Source organism: Lepidothrix coronata, unplaced genomic scaffold, assembly GCF_001604755.1.
Source record: "Lepidothrix coronata isolate B3197 unplaced genomic scaffold, Lepidothrix_coronata-1.0 Scaffold256, whole genome shotgun sequence".
Lineage (NCBI taxonomy): Eukaryota > Metazoa > Chordata > Aves > Passeriformes > Pipridae > Lepidothrix > Lepidothrix coronata.
The window spans coordinates 898765-917094 of NW_016690436.1; the positions used below are offsets into that span (position 1 = coordinate 898765).

The 18330-nt window shown below is 40.3% G+C and overlaps 1 protein-coding gene and 1 long non-coding RNA gene across 5 annotated transcripts; one reads left to right on the top strand and one right to left on the bottom strand.

Annotated features, from left to right (window-relative positions):
* Positions 1-1432: 1432 nt before the first annotated feature.
* GYG1 (glycogenin 1) lies at positions 1433-17927 on the bottom strand. Of its 4 annotated transcripts, none has more exons than XM_017835428.1 (8): positions 17843-17927; positions 14491-14626; positions 12435-12609; positions 11931-12093; positions 8008-8134; positions 4694-4913; positions 3985-4035; positions 1433-3750 (listed from the first exon to the last, which is right to left on the bottom strand). In XM_017835428.1, exons 1-8 carry the CDS (start codon positions 17847-17849, stop codon positions 3589-3591), a joined length of 1041 nt encoding a protein of 346 aa, XP_017690917.1. In that variant the 5' UTR covers positions 17850-17927; the 3' UTR covers positions 1433-3588. The 4 variants fall into 4 exon arrangements, with proteins under 4 accessions (XP_017690917.1, XP_017690913.1, XP_017690915.1 ...); XM_017835425.1 differs by lacking the exon at positions 1433-3750 and adding an exon at positions 3759-3893; XM_017835424.1 differs by lacking the exon at positions 3985-4035.
* Positions 5571-17411, top strand: LOC108507449. Its single transcript, XR_001878138.1, has 4 exons — positions 5571-6143; positions 10551-10651; positions 16635-16749; positions 17228-17411. It is a non-coding gene; the product is annotated as an uncharacterized LOC108507449 (long non-coding RNA).
* Positions 17928-18330: the final 403 nt, after the last annotated feature.

Sequence of the window (18330 nt, forward strand, 5' to 3'; positions counted from 1 at the left end):
GCCTTCACCCTAATGCTCAGACTTTACATTGGAGGCAGAGGTTGCTATATCTGGGTCCTGTTTAGATTTGGGAAGTGTACTTGGCAGAAGAGAAGTGGAATCTGACTTTGCTTGTAATGCCTTTCACCTCTTCTTATGTCCTAAGAATACCAGCCAGCTGATTGTAAGATGAATTGCAAATATAGGAAAAGAAAAAGGACTGGGAAAATAAAGGGAAGATGTCTACTATTTGGAGAAACAGTGAGCTAATGAAAGAAGTGAGAAAGGAATTAAAAATATGTAACTTAACAAGCTGATGCAGTTTTTGGGAAGCCAGCATCTTAGCTATGGAGAAAAGTGTGCTTTAAGTCTGTTAGAAAAGGAATCAAAAGGGCATGAATGATGGAAGACAGCATGAACCCTGGTGACTGGTTATCACTGGAAAGTTGACAAAAGATAAAAAAAACAGAGCTAAAACTGATTGAAGTTGGTTTTTTGGGGAGTCTTTTTGCATAAAGTTTTTCTGGTTCAGATTCTGATATTTAGAGATAAGCTGGAGAAATAATTTGTGATTATGAGGGAAAGATTTGTCTTTGTTTCATTATTTCCATTTTCCAAGTTAAAATTCCACAGGAAAGAGACCCATATCTTTGGCTAGTCAAGCTGCATCATTACTTGTGTGAAAATGTGCTGACATTTTGTAGAATGGCTTAGTTATCGTTATGAAAACAGTTACTAGTATCTCTTTCCTCTATTAGACAATTGTTTCCATGTTCCAAAGCCATATAAAAACTTACTGAAGGTGGTACTAAGCTATATGATCTCTGCCAACAAAGTCATTAATGTATCTGAGAGAACAGATAGAGGTCAAAGCTGAGAACAGAAAAGTCCTGTTTGATTTGATGGAGCCCTTCAGTTACTCGGGTGGATAAAACCCCCTGTGTTCTGGTTGTTTGGAGTTTATTTCTGCTTTTCATGACCTCTAAGTAGTCTTTGGCTATTTGCATTCTCTTTTGTGGAGTTTGAATATGTTCTAGAAATGAGCTCTTGGAATTATTTTTAATTCCAAAGACTGAGTTAATAGTCTATCATTCTGATTTTTTGGGGTTTTTTTACTTTGTACATAAAATAAAGATGTAAATGGAAAAAATGCTTCTGAACTCCTAAGAGTTGCTCTGAGTTGTCACCACCTAAGGAACACCTTAGATTATATGCTTTATAAAGGGAAATGCAGTTCCAATACTTGAGTTGCAATCTAAGCCGCCCTATGACTTTTCTGAATAGTGATGTTTTGAGTATAGTGCTTGGATTCAGTTACTGCCTTGAGTACCTTCCGTTTAGAGCAGAAAACTGCTTGATGAATCAAGTGATACTATTGCAAGAGAAGAAAAGGGATCTCTGCTTTTCTGCAAATACTGCCTGCAGCAGTTGTGAAGGAAATAGTGGCAGATAATGACATAAAGGTCATTTTATTGAGAATAAGCCGCATAGAATTTGGTATAGATGTCATACCTTTCGCTTTCCTGAGGCTGTGGGTAAACATTTGACCACAGTATGAGTTACAGAGGCTAGGACAGAATGATTGTTACAGGTTTTCTTTCTTTACTAGCTATATTTGTTAACCAAAACATGCAGGTTTTCATCTGATTCAGCATCTCTCCTTATCGTATTGTATTAACGTTACAAAACTTACATGCTAAACCAAATTTTCAAGCAGGTAGTAAGTCTCATACCTTTACACGTTCTTGGTTCTCTCCAACTAAGTTTAAAAAGAAGCAATGTGCCTATTCTCTAGTATGAATACAGACAAGAGGAGGAAAACCTTTTAGCTGTCTTTAAAAGAGTATTTTACTATTTTCCATAGAGTATTCTGTGAGCATGCAGAACTCCAGTACTTGGTTGATATATTTTTGTCATTACAGACTGCAACTAGTAATCCCTCCTACTTTCACACAACTTCAAATTTATCTGTTTAAAAATAAAAAAAACCACAGCAAAAGAAAAACCCATACAGGAAAGGGCTAGTTTCAACTGGGAGTTCAGATACTATGTACTTTTAAATATCTACAAGCTACTTTGGTTTGGACCTCATCTTTTAGCATTTTTCCTAAATGGTGACCAACTGATCTTAGAGCAATTAAGTAGTGAAAACAAGTTAAAACAGACTAACTCTCATACCCGTATTATGTCTTCTGCTTTACCAGCAAATTGTGAGAGCTTGTTGATTATTTATTTTATCTCTACGTTAAAAGTTTAGCACCCTCACTAGGTTCCAGCCAAAATCCTCCTCTATTAGAAAATAATGAAATAATATTTTCTTAGTGTTTCTGGACTAGTACAGGGTATAGCTGTCAAAGAACACTACTTTTGTTCTGTTTAGACTTTTGGCTAAAGGATAAATCTGAACCTTAGTACAGATATCAGCCAATCTCTTGTCATCAGCATACTTTATTTTTACTGCTTTCCCACGTATCTTGGAGTATGTGTAGCCTGAGTGTGGCAAAAAAACCCTTTCTTTTACTCTTTGCACACATGGAAAGAGTAGTTTTCCTAATCAGGAAAGTACAGTTACTTAAGCAGCTGTGTAATCTTTCTTTGCCAAAACAGTATCACCACTGTGTGTAAGACTAAGTTCAGTGTACAGGGCTTAAGTTAGAGATGATGTTTCTTTAGTCACTTGAAAGAAAGAGGCCCTCTTCCCAAACTCCATGTTACTAATGTGAGTAGCTTCAGCAGGTACTTTCTCCGCTGCGCTATCCTATATTTAGGGCAAGCTAATAAGGGGATTGGCCCTAAACAGCTCCCTAGCAAATTACTATCTACTTTGTAAATAATTACAGAACTAAAAGCTGGACATTTGCTAATGAGAGCCTGAGTAGCATTAGCAAAGCTTAATGGTTATACCTCTTGAATATTTTAGTTAGGCTGCTTTGGATCTCCCTTTTCCTTAATTGCTCAAGAGTTTAGGGAAGACAGAAATGCATGACAACTTTTTATTTTTGTATCAAGTGCAACATTGCAAGGAACAGATAAAACTCAGTTTACTAGTCCCATAGTATACAGAACTGAAAAACGCATTCTGCCATGCTGTAGGCACTGTGCGTAAGAACCTGGTCAAAATTTCAGTGCAATTGTGACTGGAAGAGCAAAGCAGTGCTATTACTGTTACAACCGTATGTATCCCAGTGTCATTAATACATTTATGGTAAAGCAGAACGGCTACCACTCCAGTGTATGAGCAATCTCATGAATTAGATTTTACATCTAAAACAGCAAGCAAAGGAATCAATGCTAATCACCTTAATGAGGTGAGGCAACAAACCCAGTTTCGAGAATATCTTGAGCCAATTGATCACAACAGAAGAAATTTTAAGCTGAAAATACCTGGTTTTATCTAGTAGGGAGAATTGGAAATTGGGCAGTAATAGGTGGCCCAAGGAATTCTGCTTCCTAGCTTTTGCTCAGTGTTCATCTGTAGCACTGCAGAGGCCTTCAGCCAAGAAGTTTTTCATCAAGCTACTAGCAAGTGTAACTGACCACCATCTATACCTTTCTAGCTGTTAGTTCTGGAACAAGTCCTTGCATCACCACTGTTTGAGACAGGCATTTCTACTGAAGGTAGGTGTCAAGTTTCTTCTTGATGTTGTCAAAGGAATCCACTCCCATATAGTCAGCTTGGCCCTGTTCCCACCGTTCCTTGCGTTCCTCTGAAGATTCAGTTGGTAATACTGGTGATACTGATAAGTGGGACACTGCCTCTGTAACCTCTGCCTAAAAGGAAAGGCAGAGTAAAAATACAGAAATACTTTGCATAGCTAAAGTGAGCAACAGGCCATAGAAGAGTGGGACAACAAAGTAGATGTTCTCATGCGCAGTAGCAAGCATTGCCAACGGGCAGGGATTGTGCAGCTTTCCTAGCAAAATAACAAAGCAGAGTTACAGAAGTTAGCAAGGGAAAAAATAATTAAAAAAAAAAAAATAAATTAAAGTTTAAGTTCTTCATACCTCTCTACAGAAGCCACAAGAGAAAGCCAGAGTATAGACCAAGCCCGATAGCTGCAAATAGTTTGTTAGAAAGATGCAAGATTACCAAGAGAAAGCACATCTTAAGAGATCATTAACTTTGGTATTGGAAAGGTTGAGAACTTAAACTGGCCCACGTACTAAGCTAAGACTAAGAAGTCTGCAGTCAGATGCGAGCTACTAAATTCTGAATGAGAATTAGAGTTCGAATCATTACTTTGGCTTTAATAAGTATTGGGATTCATCACTGCCATTTTATGTAAGTATTGATTCTCTAGTTATCCTAGGTTTACCTAAATTTGTTTCACCATGCGAGATCTGTGTGTACCTATTTGCATGCTGAACTGGGGTTCTTCTGCTTGAGAACCTTATTAGCTGCAACACATTAAGAGTTAGGGCCCTTCTCTGTGTATATTAAAGAAGTTACTATAGTATAATATCTGGTGCGAGGTTAGCTTCTTACACTGTTTTAGGCAAGCATACAGCTATGTTCAAGACCACCACAGCATGCTTCTCTTCTGTAGTATTTTTTATTCCAAGCTTAAAAGAGCAAAACCAAAATACCCTGCATCCCCCAAACTAAAACACACCCATGCTTTGAGTTGGACAGAAGGAAGGAAAATCACTGCAATGGTAAATAACCCATCATCCATACTTGGGTATGGATGTACAAGATTATTAAAGCACGTACCATGTTTACACCTGTAGTAGTTTCTTTAACAATTCCGTGCTGTTCTAGTAATGGTAAAACATCAGCTATGTAGGTATCCCACCACATGTTGAGGAATTCTGGGTGAACTATTTTAGGGTCGTCCATGTTGCCTTTTATGCTTTTTGTTCTGGAGTCATATGTGTAGTTCCATGGCTTTGTGCTTCCCAGGAAGTGCACCACTTTAGTACTTGCACCAAACCTGTTGGACAGAAACATTTTAGAAGCCATTTTATATATGTGTCTAGAAAATGAGTTTTGACTGGCAGACAGTTTTTTCTAACCTGCAGTTTCTGCATTTGTTCAGAAAATGCAGAAATGTGAATATATTTAAGGGGCTAAATGCTAAATCATCAAGCTGCCAATGCCTACTGCAACTGAAAGCATTGCTATAAAACAGAAAAAATGCAAACTGAATTCTACATTACACTAGTCAGAATATAGCCAAAACCTAACGATCTGGACTTTTTAAATACTTACAGCCAACTCAAGTCTTTAGAGTGGTGTCCATAGCTCAGGAGAGAGCAGTCTCAAGCAGCCGTTGCAATTGGAACTGGTTTTAAAAGTGAAAAAGATTCTACTCCAAAGTCAGCAAGCCAGAGAGTTAGGTATTACAAGCATTATGTAGAGAAGGGTCAGTGCTGAGTTACCCTTTCAGTTTACAGCACTGTAGAAATGGATCATTGGAAGGTCCTGCTGCAGGAAGACCGTGACCCTGCAAAATGATAGCTTTGTATAACCCAGGCATTTCAAAGGACTCCTGATCTTGGTGCAGCAGGGTCCTGCTAGACAACCGTTATTTCCTAAATAACCTTAGTTTAGCCATGGGTGGGTTTGGTGGTGGGTTGGTTTTGTTTCTTTTAAAAACCATTTTAACTCAGTTTTCAATGTGGACTTCTAGCTTTTTCCCAAATGTTTAGATGAAGTGTGCCTCGTCTCAAGTGAAGAACTTAACAGTAGCAGAGATGACAATCATTTCATTCTTCTACAGTTCCAGAACCAGATTTCAGCTTGAGTCAGTTTTGTGAACAAGCAATACCGGTCTCTCGAGTAACAGTGACTGTCTTGCCTAGTTCAATTTGTATCATGTTACAGTTTCTTCTCAGCGTAATATGACTGGAATGGATAATAACACCGGAGCAGTTTGTCTAAGCACATGCTGGTCATCTTGACCAGGACTCGGGCGTTTAAGGAGTGTTACATATGGAGAAAATACAGGTGTGTTTCAAAAGCTGTAGAATATTCAAACTAAGGCAGTATGCTTTGGGGCGGGAGGGGGGTTCCACACTATTGTAAGATCCTTGACTATATTTCAATATTCACATTCAATGTTTTGAACACAACTGATCTTACTGCAGAATGAAGACCTACATGCATATGAAATGGCCAAGTATTTGCACTAACTGCAAGAAAAAAAAAGTGTCTTCAGGAGGTCAGTTACTGGGCTTTAACTCTAAATTTCGTATGTCAAGATTTGGCATAAGAGGACTACATTAGTTTTATTAGCTGTCACAGTACTAAACAACCTGAGTTTTCGTCTTAGGCTGCTGCTGTTCTGAAGAGACTCGTTATTGTTCAAAAATCTAGGCTATTTAAGCAGGAGAATGCCTAAGAAGTGTTATGCTACACTTGCTGCAAATGGATAAGTGTACTCTTGATATTCTGTACACTTACAGCCAGAACAACAGTTGACAGATGCCAAGCTTCTATGATGTTTTCAGTATCTGCTTTCTAGATACCTTCTGGATCTGCAATACTTTATTTTGACATTTAAGTTCAACTGTTAGGAAGCTTTATGTCCACACTGGCCTCAGCAACTAATCTGTCTTTCCCCATCTCCCAGAAAAGTCCTTCATCAATGTTTTGAAGTTAGAGAGCATTTGTCATGAATTGGCATTTTCCTTTGGAAAAAGGATTACTGAGGCTGCTGTGAAATCTAGTCTCGCTGTACAAAGCTGCAAAAACCTTAGCTATTGATGTCAGTAGGTTTAAATTTCAGTATATTCTAACTGCTGATTATCAAGAGCGTAGCTGCTGATCTAACCAAGGGAAATTATTCCACCTACTGAATGGGGAATTTTACTTACAAGGGCTGCACTTCCAGCATTCTACTTTTGAAGGTCTGATGAGTTCTGTTAGGCAACTGATTCAATTAGTTAAACGGAATTTTTGTCAGAAGCCCCCAGATCCAAGTAGTGTTTTGTGGCAACAAAGTAACTTGTACAATTAAGGTCGTGTGACTAACAAGCCAGCCATGGAAAGAGGACGTACTTTACAATAGATGTTAGCTTATCAAATGCTATCCAGCTACTTAGTCATTCTGAGGCTTGCATATATTTCTTTAAATAAGTGTTCCACTTTTAGCATGACAAGATTCCAGATGGTATTCTGATCACAAGACATAGTTTGATCTTGAGCCAGCAACAGTCCTGCTTATGCTAGCCGCTGCTTTAGACACTAGTAAACTGATGTCATTCAGAGATCAGATTGTTTTTATGCAATTGGTACTTTCTGTCCCCTTGCCCCCAGCTTCTGCAGCTCTTAATAGATAAAGAGTTTCTGTGTAACATTTCAGCTTCCCTTGCTCCCCCCCCTCCTGTGTTATAACATTTTGACCCTGCCTCTGACATACAGTTTATGCACATGCCAAATGGAATACTGCTAGCTGGGGAGGATACAGTTTTCCTCACAGAGGAAACATGTAATGGTATGTGGCTGGCAGTAGACTGTTCCATAGTGCTGTTACTTAAAAATCTGACAGAGGTCAAGAAAGACTGTTGGGAGAGAATTCTAGTTTTATAAAAGTCTTTGCTCACCACATTTATTTGAATGGTATAGGCTGATTAGATGAACTTTAACTACTGGTTATTAAATACCCTAAGTAACTTGAGTGAGAAAAGGACAAGTTACCTAAGTGGGAATGATACCAGCTCAAGTAGATTCAAGAGTCTACTGCCATTGGTTAGAACTGTACTAGACTGTATCCCATACTGGAGGAATGGTTCTTCCTTTTGCAAGTGACCTGTCAAATGTACTTACTCTAAATTTTGGTGTTACTACCAGGGATGAGTGGTTTAAGCTACCGATACAGCTCTCTCTGCATTTATCTTGAGGTGACTCATTTGACTTACATTAATTCAAGTTGTTGTTTTTTAAGAGAAGAAACTACTATATATTCAGTGACAATGACAGTCTCCTTCTAGACAACCTGTGTAAGCTCACATCATGCCTGTTCATTCTGTTACAAGAAATTAGTTTATGTAAGCTCTAAAATCTTCTAAAAAATTTGAACTTACGCTTTAAATGCTGGAAGGTAGGAATATACAGAAGTGCTGCTCAAATTATAAATAAATGGTAGATGTTTGCTCATGTCTGTTGTTGCCCAGCTGCTGAAGAAGGTGTTTAATAACCCCTGATCTGCACCTAAAAGAGAAAGCATTAATAGGCTACAAGCATCAGATAGCTATTTGAGGATCTTTTTCAGTCACTTCAGTAAGTAAGAGTTGGTAATGCAGTTGTCATGTCCAGTAGAAGTTTGGCACAGAGCACTAAATTTCTATTTGTGAACAACCCTGTAAGCCTTGCAGCCTTTGAAAATTCAAAAAAATGTAGAGAATGAAATAGATAGTCTGTGTGGGGTTACTTTTGCTAAAAGATAGCAAGCTGCTTACAAACTCTGCCATTCAGTTTCTTTTACAGCTGAAGTTCAAGCTGTATGAGGCAGAAAAAACAAAATAGATCAGGACAACTGAGTACTGTTCAGCTTCAGGAAAGCTGTAGCTCAGAAGATCAAGTGGCAATAATTAGTTTTATTACTTATGCTTACAGATGCATAACCAACATCTCATTGCCAGAGTTAGGGTATCAGTGGCCTGTTAGACCTGCAGTCCCAGATGCATCTACCTCCACAGCAATCTGATAAAAAAGGGCACTGTTCAGTCTTGGTGACAACTCTAGTACAACTTCATCAAATCCCATAACAGACAAGAGGTGTTCCTAGTTCTGTACTAAAAAGCTGCTGATTAACTGCTAAGTGAGGATAATATCTGTGTTGGGAGGGGCTACCTAAGTTTGCAAGTAGAGGTTGTAATGAGGATAAGTCAGTCAAAAGTTGTTTGGTATCACAGTAGTAGAATAACTAAAAAAAACAAAAATAAAATAAAATAAAGCTTCCAGGCCACAGCAGAATAGTTTATAAGCAGCTATGAGAAGTAAAGCCCTATTTATTTATACTATTCATTCTTTATTGCAATGAACATAATTAGTTTTTAAGTGGTAATAATTCCCCTTATCAAGGAAATTGAAAGGAGTCCCTCAACTTTCATTTACTGTATTCTTTTCACCTGTAACTGCATTCACAAGAAGCATTACTAAAGAGTACATAAACAGATAGCTTAGTTAGTAGAGACAAAGTTTTATTTTAATCTTTAATTTTCTCAAGCACTCAGTCTCTGCTGACTCAGAAAAGGGTTTTTATTTGCCTGTGATTAGAGTTAGGGCAGTATTAAGGTTTACGCCATCAGTGCTACTTGAGCAGAATTTGCTTTTTGCAACTGAAGTACCTAGACGCTGGGCATAAACTTAGATGTACAGACAGTACACTGACAAATATAAATTCCAAGTATCCAGTTACAGCTGTCAGCATACATGCAGATTGCAAAGTGAGAAACTGCCAGAGGACTCAGTGCAGTAATTTCAAATCTCTGACTTGCCTCTCAGCCCCTAAAGGAAGGAAAGCACTTTTGAAAGAAGTTGTGTCCATCACAAGAGAACTGAAGGGGCAGCAGCAGTGTATTTAACTTACACTCTACAGGACTTCCTCTCACTCAGATTGTTTTACATACTCGTTTTTGTTTTTTTTTTTCAGATTGCATGCATTTGTGCTAAAGCAGACAATGAAAGCAGCATTTAGTTGTCCTAGTCCAGACTTCAACAGTAGTTGTGTTATATAAACTGGATCTTAGACATAAGGTGAAAGAATCAGGCAGTACTTGTATTAACTACATATTTACAGATACAATATGTAAATACAAAGATATAATACAGCAAGACTGTAAGAGCAATTATTTTGGATCCCAGGTTAAAGAGCCAGAGGATTATCAAAGCAATAGCAACGTTCTTAAAGTATCAGTAGTACCAGATTTCTTTTAAAACTAAATTTTTCTTTCCCTTCCACTACTTTTAGATGGTATCTAGAGTTATTGCATGACATTGCTTTATATCTAGAAAGGTGAAGTTCAAGTAGACAAAGTGGTTGTTTACTTAAGTATCTATGATTCTGCCATTTCTGGACAACAGCATTACACAGAAGGCTCCCGTCTGCTGTTATAAACATGAAATACTCTGGAAAGTCCTGCATTCCCTACTTACTACTACTGCAGATGAGGCACTTGCAGCTTGACTTCAACTAACACATAGCTTGGTAGCTTGTTAAGTTTGTATCCCTATGTCCTATTAAAAGCAGTGACCCTTCACAGGTTTTTCTCTTACTAAAAGTTTCGTAGAACCTTTTATTACCATCTGGGTCAATTTAAGTTTCAATCCCCTTTCTCCCCCACCAAGTTCCTGAGCTCAGCAGTAGCTTATACAGATGGCCTAAGTCTCTGTGGTCTCATTACTCAGATCAGTGCTGTCATTTAATAAAAACTAAGTAAATTTTAAAGCTGAAATACAAATGACATTCTAGAAATTCGATATCTAAACCATTAACCCGCTATTTTTGCTGTTAAGTGCTGCAACAATTATTTTGCATTTAGAAAACTGAAGCAGTTTCACCATTGTGTGGCTTTAGCTTTCAAGTCGGAGAGTATATTGTGGAAGCAGTTCTATTCTTTTAAAGGACAGGGGCCTTCAAACTAGAAGATGGGGTCTGCTAGCAGTCAAGCACAGAGCTTGGAGAAGACAACCACCAAGTCTCAGATGGTCTGGAGCTACTCAGCAGTAAGTTTGCACAAAGATGTGTGTTTGTTTGGGTTTTTTTTTTGGTTGGCTGGCTTTTGGATGTGTTGGAGTTTTTTTGGGGGGGCACAGAGGGGGTCTTTTTGTAGGGTTTTTTTGTTGGTGTTTTTTTGTGTTATTTTGTTTTGCATTTTTTATTTTGGTTTGTTTTTAATGTAACAATTCAGAACTATGCTATAGATTTTGCCACAGCTGGTGATCAATTTGCACCCAACATCTGAGAGTGCTCACAAAGCTACCAACTGCTGCTTTGTCAGTAGCAAGGTACAGACCCTTCACTACATGGCAATACTCATTTTCACTAGAGTCTATTCCTATGGTAGCATTAAGCATCCAGCTGTGACTAATGTTCTTTAGAAAACTACATACAAGAGTCCACACAGTAACAGGGATTATTCTGCAGACTAGGAGTGACTAGTGAATTTTTACTTTTTGAAAAGTACTGAAAGGTAAGTCAACAGGCTGGCTAATTGCCTTCTATCTAAAGCTCCATTTTATGGTCTTGTTTATGTAGTTTTCTGTAGCTTGTTAAGTTAGACTTTGTTTTGTTGTAGTTACAGTGGCAGGAGACAGCGATACTCAGAAGCCTTTAACTATAGCAGTCTCCACGTGCTTTTACTGCAATGGTAATAGATTTAGTAGACTTACAGAACAGCAGAACTTGGCTTCTCAAGCTTAAATCTGGTACAGTGGCCAGTCTCAAGTGACCTATAGTGGGAAGCAGCCAAGGCTATATGCACTTGATATTGGGAAAGAGACAGCCACCACCCTGTAATGACAGGAAGCCATCACATAGCATATGAAGACAGAGTTGTATCTTCAAATGTTTGATTCTCTGAAGCTGTGCTCAAGTTGACCAGTGCTATTTTTTCTGTATCAACTTGAGTTGGCGTAGAACATTCAAGCCTTGAGTGTTAGGAATGCATGAAGCATGGTACTGCAGTTTCATTTGCTACTGCATGCACTGTGCTTGCTACCTCTTAAGATTTCTTGTTATATGATTCTACACTGCTAATGCTTACAGCTGCTAGTTTGGATGCCAAACTCAGGGTTTTTATTTCATGAAGTTTAAAAAAAGTAATTTCACTACATATTGTAATGATAGCCTCTATTTCTGAGAAGGATACAATTTTTGTGTAGTTACACTGAATTGAGAATTCTGTCATACAGAGTCCTCATGACATGTATGTAGTTACTGAGCCATCCCAACTACTGTTACCATTTTGGTCTAACTTATATTGAAATACAAATTAATACATACCATCAAAGCTGCCTTTCTCTGTGGCAAACTGTAACAGCTGATTGTATGTTTCAATAGAAGGTCGGTAAACAAAAACTCCTGAATTAAAACAGTCAGGCCAGCCTGGATCTGGTGCTGCAGACAGCTCCTCTCTCTCAAAAAGCTCATCGATATTTGACAAAACCTAATTGTAAAAGGGTAAAAAAAAAAAAGTGGTTTTAGATTGGGAATCGTGGTATCGTGTTTTCATGGATTATGACATCAACTTTCATGTCTTAAAGTTCTCATATCAATGCTCTTGTCCTGTGGAAGACAATACTTTTTGGAAATAGTTCCCACAGACTTCATTACAATTAATTTAGATTAAAAGGCACACACATTCTTACAGTTACTAGTCCAACTAGTAAAAGGCTTCTATTACCCCTACTCTTAAAAACAAACAAACCAACATAAACAATCCACAGAAAAAATCCAACAACCCCCATACAAGGTCATTAAGAGGTACCAGGAGATACAGCTACTTACCATTGTGTCTGCATCCATGAAAACACACTTCGTAAACTGTGTCAGTTCCCAGCAGTGAAGCTTTGTTAGTGTGACACCTAACTCAGGTCTTTTCATTAATGCCAAGTGTGCTGAATCCCCACTGTCCAAGACATTTACCAGTATGACTTCATCAAAGACCTTTTCCAGCACTCTCCTGGGGAAGAGTCAAGATTTAGTTCTATTGTTACTCCAGCACCAGACCACATGAAAGATTCCTTAAAGAGAAGTGGTATAACAGGGAACCTGGCAGCATTTCTTATTTCATCAGTAAGAGTTGACTGCATATGTTGGAATGCAGAAGTTCCCCTGTCTGCCTCAAAGTTTCTAGTTTGTAATAGGCACATTTTGGGGAAGAAAGAAGTTTTTTTTCTTCCACAAACAGGGCATTGCTACCAAGTCCAGTAAGTCATGGCTATGTAGTGCAAACTTTCCACAAAGCTTTTTTTCATCCAGTCTCTGATTTTTGGCAACTTAACAGTCTACTTTGAGCAGGCAATTAAGAAATGGGAAGCTGTTGGAGTAGCTTGAACAGGACAGTAGCTGAATCCTAAAGACCTGAAACAGAAGTTTCTGCAATAGTTACAACACTGCTCTTCTGGATTTGTGACATCTGACTTGATCCGGTTGCTGAAACTTTCTTTATCCCAAAAAGTTTTTTCAAAACGGACTTAGTCATGGGTGTGGCTACAGAAATGTTTTGAACCAGTATCATGTTCACTAAAGAGTGACAAACTTTCAGGCAGCGTAGTGAAGTTTTGTGGCAGATATCCAACCTTTGCTTTACCATCAATAAAGCATTACTATTAGTTGAAGAGAGATTAAGGCATTCATGCTGCTTAAAATAGGAAGCATCTGTAAAGTGTTAGTATTCTACAGTGTATCTTGAATGCTCAGCAATTACCAGTGCAATTTGAGCCACAGAGCTTGTAAATGAGTTTTGGAACTCTGTCTTGCAAGGCTGTCTTTATACTGACAGTTTGGTGTGGACAGTTGCTTCTGAACTTAAGGCATACCCTGTTAGTGGAGACAGGGTGAGAAATGCAAGTTCTGGTCCTGCCATTAGGTAGGTACGTATCAGTCTAAGGGCATAGTACTGGCTGGCTTGCACTAGCACAGAAGCACATTTAGGACTGATTCATCTTAAAAGAGCACACTCGCCTAACAGGCTGGCATGGATGTAAAATCTTAATGTTGATATGGCCGTTTAGTTGCCAGGAGATTGCAGGGAGAGTTAGACCTTTGTTTTTATTGAGCCACCTCTCTACTGTCTCTAAATATTGAGAAGTCTTTTCAGACGAACTTTCCCATGTAGAGAATCTTGACCTATCATCTGTACTTTTACAAATAGTACAAACTAACTGTTTTGGGTTTCTTTTCCTTCCTTGTATATGTGGAAAGAGAACCCAGTCCCCTCCATATTGAGATTATTCCAGAGAGGCTCTAGGAAGCAGTTGCCTGTTAATGTCACTTGTTGTACTGTGGTGACCTTGTTAGATGCCTCTTTGAGCTACTGATTTGATGTACTTATTGATAATTTAGTTCTGCTTGTTTTCTTCCCTCGTGATAAAATTTGATTTGACGTATCTGCTAGATTTCAAGAGAGCTTGTGTTATATTATCTCAATCAGGAATACTTCTGCAAAACAAATACCAACCCCCTACTCCCCTACTCACAGCAAACAGACAACGCTAATGAACACACAGGCAATATTGTTGGACAATTCTAAGTAGGACGATGAAATAGCAAAGATCCAGCTGAAATATCAGTATCAAGTCACAGTTTAGTAACTACAGACTATTTGTTTAACTCATCATAGGGAAGAAGGAAAACACAAAACCCCACCAGAACATAATAAACAGTTTCATGTTTGAAGAACGTAGAGAATTCCAGATAATATAGATAAGTTGAATTCCACTAAACTTAGCTGTTTAGCTTCCACAGTTTTGAAAGGTTACTATTAAGGAGTTTAACTTCCATTTCCCAACCTGCACATCAGCAGGAACTGTAGCAGTTTGAAGTATGTAAGTGACCTTACCTCATAAGATCTGAGACCTGAGGAGTAATGAGCGCAGTCAGCTTCCTTGTTGTTCTGTACTGTTGCAAGGATGAACCAAGTACCAGTGCTCCTTTCACATAGGAGTCATTTGTGGCTAGAGTCACAAAAGACTGGTCTGGAAGAAATGAACTTGGTCAAGTTAGCGCGATCCACTACTTTATTCTGAGATGGGTATACTAGAAACCTACTATTGTTAGGTAATCACGCTGTGATAACTAAGATGTGCCTTTTAACTCCGTATATAGGGCCTACCTACGTGGCTGAATGAAGTAGATCATACTTGCATAGCTATACTTGCTATAAGTAACTTGACACATGGCAAAATGCAGTAAAAAAACCCACAAAATCAAGACTGTTGCAAGAGAAAACCAGTTCAAATTTGCCCCCGTTAAATAAGTCACGCCAAATGTAGAGACAATCCAAAAAGTCTAAAGAGCTTTACTTTGGCCATTAATATGCTATTTTAACCTAAAAGCATTTGGATTCTGTGGGCTTGCATTTGGCCTGAAGTTAGAAGGGTGTTGTAGAGTTACTGTGGGTTCAGCTCTCAACCCTGAAGCTACGGCAGTGTAAAACTTGCATTTCATTTTCAAATGAAAGTAAGCATTGAATTAGATCTTGGACAACAGTTTTAAGTTTTGCTAGCTCAGGATTTTGCAGATGAGTTGTTCTGCAACCCACAGTTGCAGCTCTATCACAAGAATGCAAGATTTAAATGGGAAGTAACTAGTAATACAAAAAGCAATTTAAAATTTGCAGCAACAGTTTTTACTCTTCAAGCAAAAAAGAGGTAAGTTTGGATTGTTAATGTAAAGTATAATCTGCTCCAACTGTATCGCAGAAATAGATGAAGATGTATTGTTTTGCCATATAGTGCTTATTGAGGCCATATAATACAAGCTTTGCATTCTTTCAATTGTCATGTTGTTTTAAACTGCCAGGGTGGGACTGACAAAAGCAAACAAGTAACTTACAAAAGTTCTTCAGTTCACTGTTAACTATTGTCATGTAGACCTCCTTTCCAAGCTACAGCTCTTTATAAAGTATGCTCTTTTCTACCAATCCATTTTCAACACTATCAACAGAATAGTTTCTTCCTGAGAATTTCAAGGATAGATTTTGAGATTCAAGTTTATTTTAGCAACTCTGATTTCTTTTCTTTACAGAATTTGTTAGGTTACTAGGTTAGATCAGAGTGAGGGTTCTGGGCACTTAAAGGCTTACTATCAAGCCTCGTAGTAAAATTAAAATACTGACTTCTTTGGGAGAGATTGTTTGGCACAACTCCTAAGTTCATAAGGCAGTCATCATTAATATCTTTTAAATTTAATAGCACCTTAACTGTTGACGACAGAAAGTCATGTACAATAACTGTCTATAAGCTCTGCAAACCTGGTTTGCAAGATCTACAGACCAGCTACAAAACCTTCTATTTTGCTTAGCAGCAAAACCAACTAGTCCCAAGGGATTTAGATTATAGTGGTCAATCACAAAGATCAAAAAAGCTTCTATAATGCCAGGAATAAAGATATTTTGTTTCAATTCACTTTTAGCTACCTATTTGTACCAGTTCATATTCAGCAAGTCTACAGAACAACTTTATGTTTCCTTGAAATGGCAAGTATGTAACATTTTAAGTGGTGTGAACATCCTCCAAATAGGATAGGGTTTTTCACTAGTTAATTTGCACGTTACTACTCAATACATAGAAGTCAGCCACTCTATGCTCTCAGACTGCTCACTAAAAATCCAGTGTAGACAAAGTGGGATTGTGCCCAACATTCATCTGAATGTTGCCTTTTTTTTTTTTTTCCAGCTGTGTAAGACTAATTCTTAAAGTGACCTTGTCATTGAAAGACTAGTCTTTTGTCATTGACCTGCTAGCAGGTATACTTCTACCATGTCTTCTCATTTTATTGAAACTGAATATTCACACACAGAGGTCTGTCTTAGAGAAATAAAGTCCATTTAATGATGGAGTAAAGGCTAAGAAGCCCCCTATTACATCCAACTCCAGTAGGAGACTGTACAACTGCTTGACAGGAGGGGAATATTGCCAACTTGTAGACCATCCAAGTCAGCCCAGCTTTCCAAAGCTTTGAATTAACTGTGTTCTATTTCAGATCTTCTCTACACTCAGAAGTACATGAGTCCATGCTACAATTCAGGCAAGACCAGTTCCTGATAATTATGGAAGTTACATCTGCAAGAGACTAGTCCATTCTACATAAACCACAGGTATTTCAGCTGTTCGTATCTCCCTTTCAATTTTCTGTAAACACTTCCTCCACAGCATCTTACGTTCACACAGCAGCCACTGTTGTGCCTGATACCTAATGACCTGTTAGTAACAACATGTCTGCAAAAACAGAGAATGAGATACAGTTGCACAGCTTCATAACTGACTTATCCAGACAAAACCATGATTCTGCAGAGACACCTTTAGCTGCCCAGTTCAGAGGCTAGAATATCCCTTTGTAATTTGCGCCAGCCTTTACACAGCCAAGAGCATCCTGGACGTCTGAGCTAGGAGCAATCTTTCATTTGACGGCGTGCAGGAAGTGACTGGAGTGCTTGCCCCAGATCTTTTCAAAATTTCCCCGGAAGCTTTTTCGTACGCATAGCCAGAGTTTACAGGTGCTTGCCTTTTCCCCTGTTCTTTGAGTTAGGTACTCGTACATCTGATTTTTTTTTTTTTTGATTACGGGATTCCTAGAGAGACAAGAGCATCTAATCAAGACATGCACCGGGAGGCAGACTTCCTGCAGGCTTCCAGATCTGAAAATGAAACCTACTCCGCTGACAGCTTCAGGTACGGGAAGAATCGGGGGGAAAAAACGGAAGAAAAAGCCAGACGGACTTAAAGGGGCGGTAAAGAACTACTCATTTTAAAGTATCAAAATCACCGAAGTCGCACGCTCTCTATGGCGTTTCAGGAGAGAGTTGGGTTTTCCCCTGTGAGTCGCTGCGGCCCTACAGTGGCCCCTCTCGCCCGTACCGCTCCCCGCCACGCTGGCTACATCCCTCCCCGTCCGGGGCCGGAGCCCGGGGCCGGGCACCGAGGCAGGCGCGGCGCGAGCCTGCACCGCGCCCGTCCCCTCAGCCCGCACGGCGGTGCCCGGCGGGGCGGCTCCGACCTCCCCGCGGGCAGCCGCTGCCCCCACCGGCCGCGGCCGCAGCCGCAGCCCTCCCCCGGACCCCGCTCGCCGCCGGGACGGCAGCCTAAAGATAGGCGCGGCCGCCCCGCTCCGCTTCCGCGGCCGGGCGCGCGCGGCGCAGCTCCGCTCCCGCGGCCCTCGCGAGCGGCGGCGCGTGCCGGGCGCGCACTGACCTGCCATGGTGCCCGTGCGCGGGTCGGCTGCGGGAGAGGCGGCGGCCGCGCTCAGGGCCGCGCTGAGACCGCCCCTTATATAGGGGCGGGGCCACGAGCGGCGCGTCCGTGGCCGCGGGCGGAGGCCCCGCCCCGAGGAATCCCCGCGGCGCCGCGGGCGGGGCCCCCGCCATGGCCTTCTGCGGCGGCGGCACGTCACCCCCCTCCTCCGGCCGGGACGGGACCGCGACCGCGACCGCGACCGCTCCGGGAGGCCTCAACCCCCCGCCCACCCCGGGTGCCTCTCGGGTAAAGCGGAGCTTGAAAATACTCCACGGCGCGAATAGAGGGTAGGACCGCGCCAGGGAGCTGTGGCTCAGGCTGGCAGCGGCGGTGGCAAGGAGACCATTGCTCCTGTGGCCGCTAAGCCCTGCGGGAAGAACTAAAAGCAGGCCTGGCCCAAAGCCACTCACAGCTGCGAGGAGCGGTTTACAGTGTCCTCACGTGTC